The following is a 17239-nucleotide window of genomic DNA, read 5'->3' as shown; positions in this document are numbered from 1 at the left end:
TGCCCTTTGAGGGATGCCTTGATGTACTGAAACAACTGCATCATGTGTATCCAGTGAGTAAGGTGTGTGACCCAATTAAATAATACAGTTTTTGGTCAAAAATAAATAATAGGACTTTTTTTCTTATAGGCTTACAACCCAGTTTCAGATTGTGCTGGACTGTGTAACATAATGTAACATCATGGAAATAGACCTGTAGTTCCTAAAGAGGTTGTTTTACAGGAGTCAGCACTCATGAGAAGTCATATGTCCCAAGTTTGTTAAAGAATCAAAGTATTTTAGTCATATTGTGTGAGTGTGTGTGCGTGTAGACAGACAGACACTCAGGTAGGCTCAGTTTGTAAATACTTAAAACGAAAAGTAGTGGAAAAGGTAATAAATGTATCTACATCTTTTCTTTTTTCTTAAACAGGGAAGCCTATAGCAAACTTTTATCTCACCTAGGACAAGTGGGACAAGATGAAATGCAGAGACTGGAGAGTGATAATACCTAACATATTTTGTGATTTGCCTTCTCTGTTATAACTATCTGAAGCCACTTTGCACCATTCTGATTCATACTTTTAATTGTGTGATGTTCTGTTAAAAATTCTTTCTAGGATTTTTTTCTTACATACCTGTAAGTATAAGGTACATAAATAAGAAAATAAAGGTTAATTAAATATATTATAGGACCTTTGGAACTTGGCAGAATTGCATTCTCTTTTGAAGAGTTTTTAGTTAAACAAAGTTAAAGGAACCTTTTCTAACTGTGAGTGTTACGTGTGTATGTCTGTTAAGTAGATTTGCACCAGTCAATCCAGGAACTTTTCACTGTAATGTGACTTTCTGTCTTGTGAGTGATTTGTTTTGTTTCTTACATGTTTTAATGTGATGTGGGTGTTTTTTTGTTTTGTTTTGTGTTTTTTAACATTACCTGGCTGTTCTGTGCTGGTTTTGGGGAAAGGGGGGTTCAGGAGGTGGGATTGTATGTTTGTCATCTTTTGTTATACTGTGTCTAAGGCAGGTTAATAAATGCCCAGCACACTTAACTCTGTGAGGAATGAGGCTGAGTCTGGCTAAATGAATATACAGATAGTATATAAAATGTTTTAAAACTTAAGCCAACAGTGTTTATGCTTAGGTCCCAACAGTTGCCAGACTTTTTTTCTCTATAGTCGTCCTTCTTTTGGGGAATTTATTAAAAGACCTCTATCAGAAGGAGGATAAATAAGACCCTTTAAGAAAAGAGAAAATAACATCTAAAAAAATCTTCAGGTTACATTATTAACAGAAGATTTCTGAGAACTCAGCCCATTTATCTCCTCATCAATTAGAGCCATTTATAATTTAGCATCTTACATTATGTTTACAAGGAACCAGTTTAGTTTCCTTTAGCAGCTATTTTGTCTCAACTCTTTATTTCATCCAGATTTTTATTTTACCAGTTGGGCTCTTATCCTTGTCTCCTTTTTGTGGTGAGCTTTACTTGGTGAAAGAACTCCAGTCCTAGTGTTGGGAACCCACCTAGGTCTCAAAGCCAGCTCTGCTTTGTAAACTTGAGCAAGTCACTTAACCTTGCTGAGCCTCAGTCTCTTCATAGAGAAAAAAAGAATACTAATCCTTTTTCTTTTTCACGGTGTCCTAGTAAGAATCAGGGGATAATGTATGTGAATGTATTGGTGACATACACTCTATTTGAGGTGTGCAGACATGATTACTAATCATTCATGCCCAAAGGTAATGAACACCTCTCAATTTTGTCCCTTTTTCTCTAATAGGTCCTAGATGAATGAGCGCTCCCCCCTTGGAACCCCCCCCTGTTTTTTTTCTTCAAATTTTTTCTTACACATCATGTTTGCTAACTTTGCAATAACTTACTGTTTCCTTCTTGGGACTCTAGTCTTTATCATGGTTCTTCTATTCCTCCTTTTCTAACTCAAGAAGTATCTCTAAAGATGAAGTGTATTTGCAGTCAGCGAACTATACTTATTAATGCTGTCCTTACTGTAATGTGTGAAGTCTAAAGGAGTATCTGTTTTCACAACATACAAATAGTCTATCCCCCTGCCAGATCAGCTATTAGTACTTCAACAAATGGAATGAATAAAAGCCTCGTTAAGGTTACTTAGTAGACTTTAAAGCAATGAGTTTTTCATTATCGTAGTGACTTACTAAACTTAATGTATTGCTTTGCAGGTTTCAGCAAATGAAGCGTAATCTGTTTAAGGTGATGCTTTTAAAGAAGTTATTTATGTGTATATATATTTTTATTTCCAAAATAGGATTAATAAGATAGCTTTGAGAATCATGTTCCTTAGAATATGAAACTTTTAAGAGATGAGAAAAGCCACTGCTGAATCATGCATTAGGGCATATGTCTATAGATGCTAAGAATAAATAGTTTATACTTTAAAAATCCATAACAAAAAAAAAAAACAATCTGTGACAACACATATGTGTAAATACATGTGTTGAAGTGTGTTTTTAATTGAAGAAAAAAAAATGTATGACTCAGTTCATTTTCTTGAAAATCTTCACAGACCCTTCACTTAATAGGATAATCTTACCTTTTTTCTATTCCCAGACTTAGAGTAAGTACCTTATTCCTGCTTCCTTAATATGTATTTACCCCTAAAGAACCTGTACTCTGTGGGGCTGCTGCTTCTATCTCTCTATTGTAAGCCGTTCTCTTTTGGTGCAGTCTGAGAGTACATTCTCATTTCTCATGTCCTTTGGCCTGACATCTGTGTTTTCCTTCATCTTCTCAACCCTTCCTTGGTGATACTTCTCCTCCCTACATACTATACTTTGAAAGCACCCTCATGTTCTCCTTTCCGGTCCCCAGTGATGAGATGTGGCTCTTCACTTGCTCCGTCTCAACATTCTTCTAGTAGTGAACTGCAAACACTAGCTCATGATTTCATCTCTGAAGTCTATTTCTAGTGCTAAATTTCTCTCTAAACCCCTCTAGTTGGATCCTCCTGAAATCTCAAGGCAACATGTCAAGCTGCACTTGTCACTTATTTTCAACTAGCTGCTGCCTTTTCTACCCAGGGAATACACTGTTTTCACAAGTTATTTAGCCTTGAACCTTCAGAAGCATCTTGGATTCTTACATGTCCCCCACTTTCAGGTGATCACCAGTACAGGCTCTTGGTATTTTTTTCTTTTTTCCATCCTGTACACCCCAACTGTCTTTTCTACTGTGCTCTATTGATCTTCTTACCTCCTTATCTCTGATCTCCTTCCCTGTAATTCATCCTCACACAGTTCTGGCATTAGTGTTGCTAAAATAATCCTTTCTTCCTGTTACTTTTCTGCTCAAGGACCTCCAGTTAGTTGCCAGTGTCAATAAGCTGACATTCAGACTCTTCAGGAGACTTTTCTGCCATCCGACTCTACCTTTTCTATGCAAACTTAACTCACACAGGAGACTAGACTGCCTTAGACATCTGAATGCCATGTTCATTCTGCACTCTGAGCTTCATTCAGCTTGCCAGGAGAGAATACTACCCTTTCTATAGAAACCTAGCCTTAAGACACTTAAGTAGGAAGACAGTTAAAATATAAGTATTCCAGTCAAATAATTTCTGTAAAATATCAGATGGAATATAAAAGAGATGATTGAAGGACAACAGAGTGGTAGAAAGGACTTTATTAGACATTCAGATTTGGTTATGATTTAAATTTTAATTGAACATTTAATTAGGTTTTCATGGGGGAGTAAAAAACATGGAGTATGATCTCTGTACAGAAATCTTTTAGTATTGACTTCATTTGCATTAGAAGAGTTTCATAGTTTAAAACTTTTATATCTTTACCTATTCCTAGCATATTTTTTCTTAAGCCTATTTGACTTTTTCTACCTGGGCATCTATATTAAAAACAAAAACAAAAACAAAACTTACCTGTAGCCTGTGTGTGTGTTCTTTACCCATTATTATTTTCTTTCATGCTTCATCACAAATTTTTAAAACTATTTTGTTCTTAAAGAATTACGTGTACTTTAACAGAATCTTTGACAGCTTTTATTTTTACATCCCTTTGTTAAAATTATCTGTTCTATAAAAATTTGACAAGTTTCTGCAGTTGGGAAAAGCCTCTAGGAAACCTGTCTTCCCTCAATCCTATAGATTTTATGTAAACCTTACATTTTTCCAAAAGCTCTTCTCCTGCCTTCTCCTCCTAGGGTTAAAAATACTGCCTTGTCAGTCAAGTACATAGCATGCCAATATAAATACCATGTTTTGTTTGCTTAAGACAGTTGGTTTGGGAAGCTAGCAAAGTAGCATATTTTTTCACATATTTAATAAGATATAAGATTTGTACTTTGATTCAGTGATAATCTATATTGCTAAGATTACCAAAATAAGTACTACATGATTGGAATTGAATAACTTCTGCTTATTAAAGTTTTTGGTGTGCTAGTAGTTATCCAGTTTATAGCATTTATTGCATTTGTGAATTGTGTTTTCAGAAAATGCTGGGCCTTATTGTATATTGATAAGTTAATTGTGCATATAATTTTTTAAATGTATATATTTAGTTTATACTTCATCCATGATTATTACACTTCCTTTTTATGAAAGATTATTTGAAAACCAAAATAAAAATGAACCATATTACTTGGAAGAATAATTTCTGTGTTGTTCCTGTTTTAATATTCTGTGGCAAAACAAAGTTTTTTAGTCATTTCAACAGTTGAAAGGTATACAGTATACATGGGGTTAAACTTTGAAGAAAACATGAAGAAAAAGGAAGAAAAATATCTTAATCGTAACCTAACGAGAAAAACATCCTAATCATAATCAAATTGGTATTTTGTTATTAAGAATCTAAGGAACTTCATTGCACTTTACATTGTTTTACAGATTAATGTCTTTGCTGGCTTTTCTTCCTACACAAAGGAACACTGTGCTAATACCTATGCAGTACTGTGTTTTCTTTTAGATAGTAAAATCTGAAAATGGTGTTTAAGTGGTTGGAATTTTCATGCTTTTCTTATGGAAATTCAAATTAACCTAATAATTTAACTACAAATACAATATGGTCTATAATTTTAAAGAGTAAAAATGAAAGATGAATTACTATAGTTCACTTAAATAGAAAATATATATTTGAATAGTTTCAGTGGAATTTGGTTTTATGAGCACAGTTTTCTGGAATCTTTGAGGAAAATGATCTAATCATAAGCATTCTGCGTTTTATTTTTCCTAGGAATGTTGTACTTTAGAGGCTATCTTTGGCTATACTGTAAAGAATATTTTCTAATTCTGAGTTCGATTCTGTAATATTAGTGGATAATACATTAAAGTTTCCCAAGAAAGTGTTTGCTGATATACTGATTTGTTTTAAATGAATAGTTAGAAATCTATACAGAAAATATCAAGAGTAATTTCAGGGTACCTTTTCATTATTAGTCAGGCAAGCTTATTTTTAGACCATTTTCCTTTCATTCATTGGATATAGGATGCGGGATTACAGATGTAATGGTTTTATAAGGTAAAACAGCTGGAGGTCAATTCATGTATCAAGTAGAAATTTTAATAAATCCGAAACACTTCTTGCTTAGGTTCTTTTTGAAAAGATATCTGAAATGCCAGAGTCATTTTCCTGACTTGGTAAGCATTTAAAATATTTAGTTTACATGATTTATAAACTCTTCTAAAGAGACTCTGTAATTCTTCTAAATATCATATCAGTATCAATTTTCACTTTTCAGAACTGTAAAATTACTCTGAAGGTTTTTTGTCTAAATCTCTGGGAGGTTTTTATTTTACTTTTTCCCCTTATGCCTAGTCTTTCCTTCTCTGCTCTTTAATCTGAATAACCAGATTATTATTTAAAAATTAAAATTTTTAGGTATAACAGTGTGAAAAGTTAGTGAATTTTGTATTTAGGATTTTAAAAAGTTTGTTTTTATTTCTGAATACCAAAAGTGGTTACATGAATAAAATGACAACTTCCTGTAAGGTAAGGATTGCTAAACAATTAAACTATGCCAAAGGAAAAAAGTCCAAATAAAGTCTTCCTTTTAGTAAAGTGACTTAGATCCTAACAAAATTAGGAAAAGGGAAAAACTCATGTTACACTTCTTGAATTTATGTTCCAATGTGATTTTTATTACATATATATATGTGTACATATACACATATATATATATATTGTTATAGACAAAGCAAATCCAAAAACCTAGCCTAAATAAGAATTCTTATGCATTATTAAAAGTGGTAGTAATAAAATATGTATTGGTGGTGGAGGAAAAGTCCCACAAGTGCTCAAGATTGACATAACCTTTAACAAAGTGCAAAAACTTTTATTAGAACTACTAAGTCTAGGTTCACAGTTATGTCAGAGCACTTTATGGTGCCCAAATTAGTACAGCTAATTTTTTTTTGTTGAGCTTTGAAATGTCATTTTTCACTAAATGAGTTTAAACAAGTGTTTGAATTATGATGTGAAGCAAGAATTTGTATAGACTTAGGAATCTTTGGCTTTGGTAGACTCCCCTTTTCCTAATTAGCATCTCTTCACATGCTTTTCAGAATCATTTCCCCCACAGCATGTGTTCCAAGTTCTATTTAGTAATTTTTTAAGTAATTTCAAAAATAATCTCCCCGTTCAGTTACAGAATTCTAAAGACAGTAAAATACCTTGTAATTTGAGTAACTTTTTTTTTTCTTAAATGAAGTACTTCAGAGCATTTGCCTAATCCTCACAACATTCTTCTGAATTGATACGGAAATCAATAATTATCCTCCTTAAAGAATGGGAAAACTAGCACTGAAAGTTAAGCACCTAGCCCAAGGTCACAGTAACCAAGGTGAACAATCTGGGCGTTCCAACTGCTGTTCCAGTGTACTTCTATCATTCGTGTTACTGTGAATAAAACATGGCATTTAAAATTTTATAATGTCATAATACTGAGTCTATACTAGTGGGGCTGCATAATGTTAAATTTTTAAAAGAAAAATTACAAACCCAGTTTTAAGTAGTAAGGGGATTAAATACGGAAGATTTTTTTTTTTTTTGAAGATCATCGATGGCAGTACTTGTGAAATAAATTGCCTTACTAACATTTTCCTGTTTTCCTAGACAGTGCTGATTAGAGAAAGTCTACAACAAAGGCTCTAAAGACCCATGGAACAGTAATTGACCATTAAGTTGTCACTGAGCTACACCACAGTAAAAGTCAGACATATTGCATATTGACACACAGAGAGAAGGGTGACAGGAGGTTTCAGTAATGTATTTTAGAAAACTGTTCATTTTTTGCTAATGTTTATCTGAAAATAAGACATATAAAACAAAACAAGGAAGCACTGAGCACGGAGTCTTTTCATGCCCAGTATTCAGAAGTGAAGCTTTTCTTTCCCTTCTGTTAATGATAGTTATTAACAAAGCATTGGTTTTCAGATGGTCCCAATCCTGTGATGAGGCACTTGAAGAGTCTGAAGGTTAGGGCATGTGAAATATGGAGCTGGAAGGAAGCATGCCGCTATTCCATTAGAAGCAAAAGGGAGTGTAGGCCCATAAAATACTTCTTCTTTGCCTTCTCTACTTACATCCACCACCTACAAAAGAAGAGAAGCCTGTTCGTCAAAGATGATTGCTCAAAATAATGCCGTATACACATTAAAGGAGGCCTGCAGTTGAACTCAGTGATGCCGCCATGACCTTAGGCATTAGTTTTTTTCCTCACAGTATGGAACCAGAAATTTGTATTAAGGTCCAGGTAAGTGTTCTTATATACATTTATATATTTTTATGTGTCTACATAATGTAAACAGTTTTTAGGTAGGTATCTTTGTCTTCCTCTAAGAAAAATCTTGTGGCTTTGAACAACACATTATACCAGATGGACCTGACAGATATACACAGAATATTCCATCCAAAAACAGTGGAATACACATTCGTTTCAAGTGAACATGGAATATTCTCTAGGATAGATCACGTTAGGCCACAAATCTCAATAAATTTAAGAAGACTAAAATCATACAAAGCATCTCTTCATACCACAAGAGTACCTAGAAATAATTTATAAGAACTGGAAAAAAATGCAAACACATAGACTCAAGGAAAATCAAAGAAATCAAAAAATTCGTGGAGAAAAATGTAGGTGAAAACATTATGGTACAAAATCTTCAGGACACAGCAAAGCAGTTCTAACAGGGAAGTTTATAACAGCCTCAAACAAAAATCTCAACCTAACCTTATACCTAAAGGATCTAGAAAAAGAACAAAGGTAGTAAAAGGAAGGATAGAATAAAGATTAGAGTGGAAATAAACTTAAAAAAAGAAAAATGAATAAGAATTGATTAATGAAGAGAAACCTTTATCTAGACACATGAAGACCCAAATCAGAAATGAAGGAAGAAAAATAACTTGACACCACAGAAATACAAAGGGTTGCAAGAAACGACTCTGAAAAATGTGCCAACAAATTGGGACAACTTAGAAGTGGATAAATTCCTAGAAACACACAATCTTCTAAAGCTAAATCAGAAAGAAATAGAAAATATGGCCTGATTACCCATTCAATTTCATTACTAGTAATCAAACAGCTACCAACAAAAGTCCAGGATCCATATGGCTTCATAGGTAAATTCAACAAAGATTTAAAGTGTTGATACCTGTTCTCAAACTACAGTGAAACCTTGGATTGCGAGTAACTTGTTCTGCAAGACTAGCAGACATTTCTAATAAATTTTAACTTGATAAACAAGTGATGTCTTGTAATACGTGTAGTATGGGATACTGAATGTTACATGATCACAACTGAGCCAATGGTACTTAAAATTCACTTTGATATACAAGCACTTTGGATTACAAGCATGCTTCTGGAATGAATTATGCTTGCAAATCAAGGTTTTACTGGATTCCAAAAAATAGAAGAGGAAGGAAAATTTCCAAATATATTCTACAAGGCCAGCTTTACCCTGATACCAAAACCAGACACTATCAAAAAGACCAAAACAAAACAAAACCACCTTACAGGCCAGTATATCTGATGAACATACATGCAAAAAATGCTGAACAAATATTTGCAAACTAAATACATTAAAAAATACATAAATTACCTCGATCAAGTGAGATTTATTCCAGGAATAAAAAGCGTTTCAATATTCACAAATAGGTTAATGTGATATATTGATAAGAGTAATAACTAAAAACCATATGGTCACGTCAGTAGATACAGAAAAAGCATTTGACAAAATGCAACATCCATTCATGATAAAAACTCAACAAAGTGGGTTTAGAGAGAACATACCATAACACCAACCATATATGAAAAACCCACAGCCAACATCATACTGAAAGGTTTCCCTCTAAAGACCAGGAACAAGACAAGAAGGTCCACTCTTGCCATTTTAATTCAAAATAATACTGGACATCCTAGCTGCAGCAATCAAGGAGGAGGAAAGTATCCAAATTGGTAAGAAGATAAACTTAACCACTATTGGTCAATGACATGTGCGTGTGTGTGTGTGTGTATGTAAAACCCGAAACACTCCACCAAAGAACAGATGAATGAATTCAGTAAAGTTGCAGGATACATTTCTGTATTGTAATTTTGTATTATATTTCTATACACTAATAATGAAGTAGCAGAAAGAGAAATTAAGAGAACAGTTCCATTGGAGAGTAGTCCAAGATGACCACTTAGGAAGAGTATGAACTCACCTCCTCCACAGACACACCAAATAATAAACCTATTGTGGAGCAATTCCTTCTGAAGAAGTGAGAGCTGACTGAACAGCCTCTGCACAAAAGATAGATCACATAACTGTAAGATGGAATCTTGTTACTAAAGAGAACCCACAGTCCCAACACTGAAGAGCAGTGGAGAGGGACAGTACTAAGGGACTGTAATGCACCCACCCTGGGGCACAGAAAGAAAGCTACAAATTAAAAGCAACTAGAATATAAAGGACCCAGCCCTACCACCACCAAGCAACAGGACAGCAGCTAGAACTCTGGATTGGAGATGCTGGTGAACACAGCTGTTTTATGTTCCCTCTCCATCATGACAGCATGGACAGGAATAGTGTCCAGGCACTCTAGCCAGCCTATTGACTCTGAACCCCTGGCCTCTACCCCACACCAGACTGAGCCATCCAATTACGTCAGCCTCCAGCACACCACACACCAAGACACCCCTTCTCAGGGCTCACTACAGCTACAGCCACCTTACTTACCAAGGTGACACAGGCACAAAGCACTATGGCACACTCCAGGCACACATTATTTTAGCTCCTAATGTCTTGCTATGTATGACACCCCCAACTCAAGAGAGATCCAGGACTATACCTGAACAGAGCATCTCAAGAACCCCAAGTCTGCACCCTGTTAGCTATAGCCACCTCACCAGGGCATACCCTGCACCAAACACCATGAGTTTTTGTGCACATGGCTAGCCCACACTAGCCATGGGTCTAGTTGCCCTATCACAGCACTCTATGAACAGCATTTGAGGAGACTCCAGCCTGTACCCAGTTCAACTACAGCTCTCCTGTCAAGGCACCACTGTATGGAGTGCCCCAGGATGCCCTGGACCACACTACACCTTGGCTCCAGCTACCCCACCAGGGTAGCCCCTGCACAGGATGCCCAAGACACTCCAGCCTGCAGCCCTCTTCACCTTCATCTAATCTGCCATGGTGCCCTCCATGTTAGAGAACACCAGTACACCCCAGCTTGCATCTGCTTTGGCTTAAGCTATCTTCCAGGGTGCCCATAGAGTGGAGAGCCCCAGAATAACCTGGCTAGCACCAACCTTAGTTTCAGCTGTCTTGCTGGGGCACCCTCTGCATTGAGAGATAGGAATACCCTGACCCATGCCCATTTCAGCTACAGTCATCTCATCAGGGAAGCCCCAGCATGGAGTGCCTCAGGACCACCAAGCTCATGCCCGCCACAACTCTAACCACCCAGTCACTAAACACAGTCAACACAGGGGATGATCATACACAAGACTCTTCCATCAATTTTAGAAGTAACTGTTCTAATTCATAAGAACAAACACAAAGGCAATGTAAGGAGATAAATGAATATGCTCCAAATAAAAGAACATGACAAGTCCTCAGAAAATGAACTAGATAAAATGGAAATAACCAATCTACCTAACAAAGAGCTCAAAGTAATGGTTATAAAGAAGCTCACCAGACTGAAGAGTGCAAGTGACAGTGAAAATGTCAACAGAAAAAATATTAAAAAGAACCAATCAGGGGCACCTGGGTGGCTCAGTCGGTTAAGGGTCCGACCTCAGCTCAGGTCATGATCTCACAGCTTATGGGTTCAAGCCCTGCATCAGGCTCTGTGCTGATGGCTCAGAGCCTGGAGCCTGCTTTGGATTCTGTGTGTCTCTCTCTCTCTGCCCCTCCCTTGCTCACACTGTCTCTCAAAATAAACATTAAAAAAAAAGTTGAGAATACAATAACTGAATGAAATAGACACTAGAAGGAATCAACAGTCTTTTTTTTAAGTTATTTTGAGAGAGAGCGAGTGAGCTGGGGAGGGGCAGAGAGAGAGTGGGGGACAGGATCCAAAGCAGGCTCTGCACTGACAGCAAACTCATGAACCATGAGATTATGACCTGAGCTGAAGTTGGGATGCTGAAATGACTGAGCCACCCAGGTGCCCCTCAACAGTATCTTTAAAATGACACATTAGGTCCAGCTGGTATAAGATATATATGGAACATTCCATCCAAAAACAAAAGATTACAGATTCTTTTCAAGTGCACATGGGACATTCTTCAGAATAGATCATAGGTTAAACCATAATACAAGACTCAATAAATTTAAGATTGAAATCGTATCATGCATCTTTTCTGATCACAATAGTATGACACTAGAAATCAGTAACAAAAAAACAAAAATAGAAAACACAAACATGGAGGTTAAATAAAATTCTACCACATAAGCAATGGGTCCATGAAGTACACACTGAGAAAATGTTAAAAATACTTGGAGACTAATGTAAATGAAAACACAAGTCAAAAATCTAGAACCATTTTCACTGTGTCCCAAAGAGGGAAATGTATAGTGATATAGGACTACCTCAAGAAATAAAAATTCTGGAATACCTGGGTGGCTCGGTTAAGTGTCTGACTTTGGCTCAGGTCATGATCTGAGGTTCATGAGTTCAAACCCTGCATCGGGCTCTGTGCTGACAGCTCAGAGCCTGGAACCAGCTTCAGATTCTGTGTCTCCCTCTCTCTCTCTCTCTGCCCCTCCCCCACTCACACTCTGTCTCTCAAAAAATGAATAAACAGGTTTTAAAAATTTTAATAAAAAATAAGAAACATCTCAATCTAAACTTACATCTAAAGGAACTAGAAAAAGAAGAGCAAAGTCCAAGGTTAGTACAAGGGTACAAGGAAAGAAATAATAAAGATCAGAGCATGGATAAATGAAATGGAGACAAAGAAAAAAATAGAAAAGATCAACAAAACCAAGAGCTAGTTCTTGAAAAGATAAACAAAATTGACAGAAAATTAGACCTATCAAGAAAAAAGGAAAGGAGACACAAATAAATAGAATAAGAAATGAAAGAGAAGTAGAGGTGCCTGGGTGGCTCAGTTGGTTGAGCATCCAACTTTGGTTCAGGTCATGATCTCATGGTTCGTGAGTTTGAGCCAGTGTCACGCTCTCTGCTGTCAGCACAGAGCCTGCTTCAGATCCTCTGCTCCTCTCTCTCATCCCCTCTCCCCTGCTGAGGCTCTCTTAAACTTTAAATAAAAGAAATAAAAGTAGTAAGAAAACGGACACCACAGAAATAAAAAGAATTATAAGAGAATACTATGAAAATTATACAAAAACTAGACAGCCTAGAAGAAATGGATAATTCCTAGAAACACAGAATCTTCCAAAACCAAATCACAAAGAAACAGAAAATCTGAACAGACCATTTATGAAAATTGAATCAGTAATGAAAAAACTAAAAAAACAAAAGTCCAAGACCAGATGGATTCACAGGTGAATTCCACCACACATTTTAAGAACAGTTAATACTTATTCTCAAACTATTTCAAAAAAATAAACGTGGAAGGAAAGCTTCCAAATATAGTCTATAAGACCAGCATTGCACTATTACCAAAATCAAAGATACTATAAAGAAACCTACAGGCCAATAACCCTGAACATAGATGCAAAAATCATCAACAAAAGATTAGCAAACTGCATTCAACAATATATTAAAAGAATCACAAAAATTAAGTGGGATTTATTGAAAGGATGCGAGTATGGTTCAATATTTACAAATCAATCAACCTGATACCACATTAAAAAATGGTAACTATTATGATCATCTCAATAGATGCAGAAAAAGCATTTGACAAAATTCATCTATTTCTGATTTTTAAAATTCTCAATATAGTGGGATTAGAGGGAACATATCTCAATATACCAAAGGACAATATGAAAACCCACAGCTAACATTTTAGTCCATGAGGATGAACGGTTTTTCTGCTATGATCAGGAATAAAACAAAAATGTTCACTCTTGCCACTTTTATTCAGCATAGTGCTGGAAGTCCTAGCCATAGCAATCAGACAGGAGAAAGAAATAAAGGCATCCAAATTGGTAAGGAAGAAGTTAACCTATCACTATTTGCCGATAATATAATGCTATACCATAGAAAACCCTAAAGACTCCACCTAACACTGTTAGGAGTAGTAAATGAATTCACTAAAGTTGCAGGATACAAAATTAATACTCAAAAATGAGTTGCATATCTATACACTAATAATGAAGTGGCAGAAAGAGAAATTAAGAAAATAGTTTGAGTTATAATTATACCAAAAGGAATAAAACATCTAGTAGTAAACTTAACCAAGGATTTGAAAAGATCTGTATGCTGAAAACTGTACAACATTGATGAAAGAGAATAAGGACAACATAAACAAGTGGGAAAATATACTGTGTTCATGTACTGGGAGAATCTATAGCAGTCTACAGATTCAATGCATTTCCTATCAAAATACCAATAGCATTTTTGCCAGAACAAGAACAAATAATCCTAAAATTTTTAAGAAACCACAAAGACCCCAAATAGCCAAGGAAATTTGAGATTGAAGAACAAAGCTGATGGTATCACAAAGCAAGATTTTAAGATATACTATAAAGCTGTAGTAATCAAAACAGTATGCTACTGGCACAAAAACAGACACAGAGATGAATGGAACAGAAACAGAGCCCAGATATACACCCACACGTATATGGTCAGTTAATCTACTACAACACAAGATGCAAAATATAGAGTTGGGAGAAGACGGTCTCTTCAATAAGTGTGTTGGGAAAACTGGACAACTCCCTGCAAAAGAATGAAATAGGACTCTTTCTTACAGCATACACAAAAACAAACACAAAATGCATTAAAGACCTTCATGGGAGACATGAAACTGTAAAACTCCTAGAAGAAAACAGGCAGTAATCTCTCTGGCTGTGACCTTTGCAACATTGTCCTGAGGCAACGGAAACAAAACCAAAAATGAACTATTGGGACTAAGGAAAAAAAAAAGCCTTTTGCACAGCAAAGTATACCATCAACAAAGCAAAAAATGGCAACCTACGGAATCAAAGAAGATATCTGCAAACAATATATAATAAGGAGTTAACATCCAAAATATGTAAAGAACTTATACAACTCAATACCAAGAGAAACGATCTGATTAAAATGATGGTCAGAGGACCTGAACAGACATTCTTCCTAAGAAGACATACAGATGGCAAGCACATGAAAAGAAGCTCAACACCACTAATCATCAGATGCAAATCAAAACCACAATGAGCTATTACTTCACACTACTCAGAATGGCTATTATCAAAAAGATTAGAACTTCAAGTGCTGGTGAGGATGTGGAGAAAAGGGGACTCTTGTGCACTATTGATGGAAATGTAAATTCATGCAGCCACTGTGGGAACACAGTATAGAGGTTCCTCAAAAACTTAAAAACAGAAATACCATAAGATCCAGTAATTCCAATACTGGGTATTTATCCAGAGAATACAAAAACACCAATGCAGAAAGATACTTACACCTCTATGTTTATTGAAGCATTATTTACAATAGCCAAGATATGGAAGCAACACAGTGCCCATCAATAGATGAATGAATGAAAAAGTGGTATGTATATACAATGGAACATTACTTAGCCTAAAAAGATCTTCTGATCTGGGGAAACATGGATGGACCAAGAGGATATTATGCTAAGTGAAATAAGTTAGAGAAACACAAATATCATATGATTTCACTTATATGTGGAATCTCAAAAAGGAACAAAAAACAGTAACAGACCCATAAATACAGAGAAAAAATGGTTGGTTGTCAGAGGGGTGGGGGTGGGACAGGAGCAAAATGGGTGAAGAGGAGTGGGAGATACAGGCTTTAGGTTATGGAATAAATAAATCACAGGGGTAAAATGTACATCATAGAGAATATAGTCAATGGTATTATAATAGCATTGTATAGTGACAGATGATAGCTACACCCATGGTGACCATAGCATAATGTGTAAGTTTGTTGAATCACCATGTTAACTGTATGTCAGCAATACTTCAATAAAAAAGGAAGAAAATCCCATTTATAACTGCACCAAAGAGGATAAGATACCTAAGAATAAATTTAAGAAGGTGAAAGACCTATACTCTGTACTCATCTATAAAATATTAATGGAAGAAACTGAAGATAAGACAAATGGATAGATCTACCATATTCACAGACTGAAAGAATATTGTTAAAATGTCCATACTACCCAAAGTAACCTAGATATTCAATGCAATCCTTATCAGAATATCAGTTGCATTTTTCACAAAACTAGAACAGACATTCCTAAAATTTGTATGGAATCACAAAAGGCCTCAAATGGCCAAAACAATCTTGAGAAAGGAAAATGAAACTCGGGGTACCACAATCCCATATATCAGTTATACTACAAACATATAGTAATTACAACAATATGGTACTGGCAGCATATAGACACATAGATCAATGGAATAGAATAGAAAGCTTAGAAATAAACCCATGCTTATACGATCAATTAATCTCCAACAAAGGAGGCAAGGCAAACAATGTGGAAAAGACAATCTATACAATAAATGGTGTTGGGAAAACAGCTACATGCAAAAGAATGAAACTGGACTACTTTCTTATACCACACACAAAAATAAACTTGAAATTCATTAAAGACCTAAATGTGAAGCTTGAGACCATTAAAATCCTTTAAAAAAAACATAGGAATAATCTCTTGGACATCAGTCTCAGCCATGTATTTATGACTAGGTCTCCTCAAGCAAGGGAAACAAAGGCAAAAGTAAACTATTAGAATGACATCAAAATAAAAAGCTTTTTACAGTGAAGGAAATTATCAACAAAATGAAAAGGCAACCTCCTGAATGGGAAAAGATATTTGCAAATGATAGGTCTGATAAGGGGTTGATATCCAAAATATATAAAGAACTTATATAACTCAATACCAAAAGAACAATCAGATTTAAAATTGGGCAGAGGACATGAAGAGACATTTTTCTGAAGAACACAGAGAGACTGCAACACACATACTCCTTAATATCATTAATCATCAGGGAAATGCAAATCAAAGCCACAATGAGATATCACTTCACACCAGTCAAAATGGCTAGCATTAAAAATCTAAGTGGGGTGCCTGGGTGGCTTAGTTGGTTAGGCATCTGAATTCCACTCAGGTCATGATCTCGCGGTTCACAAGTTTGAGCCCCGCATCGGCTATGTGTTGACAGCTCAGAGCCTGGAGCCTGCTTCAGATTCTGTGCCTCACTCACTCTCTCTCTGCCCCTCCCTTGCTCACACTCAGTCTCTCTCTAAAAAATAAATAGGCATTAAAAAAAACCTATTTAAAAAAATCTAATAAGTTTTGGCGAGCATGTGCAAAAGAAGTAAGACTTCACTGATGGTGGAACTGAAAATTGGTGCAGCCACTGTGGAGAACATTATGGAGGTTCCTCAAAAAATTAAAAATAGAAATACATGTGATATAATAATTCTACTACTGGGTATTGACCCAAAGAATGTGAAAACAATTGAAAAGATATATGCACTCCTATATTTATTGCAACATAGTTTACAATAGCCAAAATATGGAAGCATATAGGTGTCCACTGATATAGGAATTGGTAAAGAAGATGCCTTTATACACACAACAATGGAATAGTACTCAGACATAATAACGAATGAGATCTTGCCATTTGAGACATTGATGGACCAATAGAGTATTTTG

General features: G+C 35.6%; 2 protein-coding genes across 18 annotated transcripts in view; one reads left to right on the top strand and one right to left on the bottom strand.

Moving 5' to 3' along the window:
* The window catches only part of MMS22L (MMS22 like, DNA repair protein), a 131059-nt gene extending 126439 nt beyond the window's left edge, over positions 1-4620 (top strand). For both annotated transcript variants that reach the window (XM_023254186.2, XM_045057863.1), the window contains exon 25: positions 413-4620. In XM_023254186.2, coding sequence (XP_023109954.2) covers positions 413-494 — 82 coding nt within the window. In that variant the 3' untranslated portion in view covers positions 495-4620. The remainder of the gene's footprint in view (positions 1-412) is intronic.
* KLHL32 (kelch like family member 32) overlaps positions 3623-17239 on the bottom strand; it is a 244345-nt gene continuing 230728 nt past the window's right edge. For all 16 annotated transcript variants that reach the window (XM_019830986.3, XM_045057867.1, XM_045057865.1 and 13 more), the window contains one exon: positions 3623-7556. In XM_019830986.3, coding sequence (XP_019686545.1) covers positions 7395-7556 — 162 coding nt within the window. In that variant the 3' untranslated portion in view covers positions 3623-7394. The remainder of the gene's footprint in view (positions 7557-17239) is intronic.

The sequence above is a fragment of the Felis catus genome, chromosome B2, assembly GCF_018350175.1.
Source record: "Felis catus isolate Fca126 chromosome B2, F.catus_Fca126_mat1.0, whole genome shotgun sequence".
Classification (NCBI taxonomy): domain Eukaryota; kingdom Metazoa; phylum Chordata; class Mammalia; order Carnivora; family Felidae; genus Felis; species Felis catus.
The sequence above is the reverse complement of the archived record's forward strand: the minus strand, read 5'-3'. Positions and strand labels throughout refer to the sequence as shown.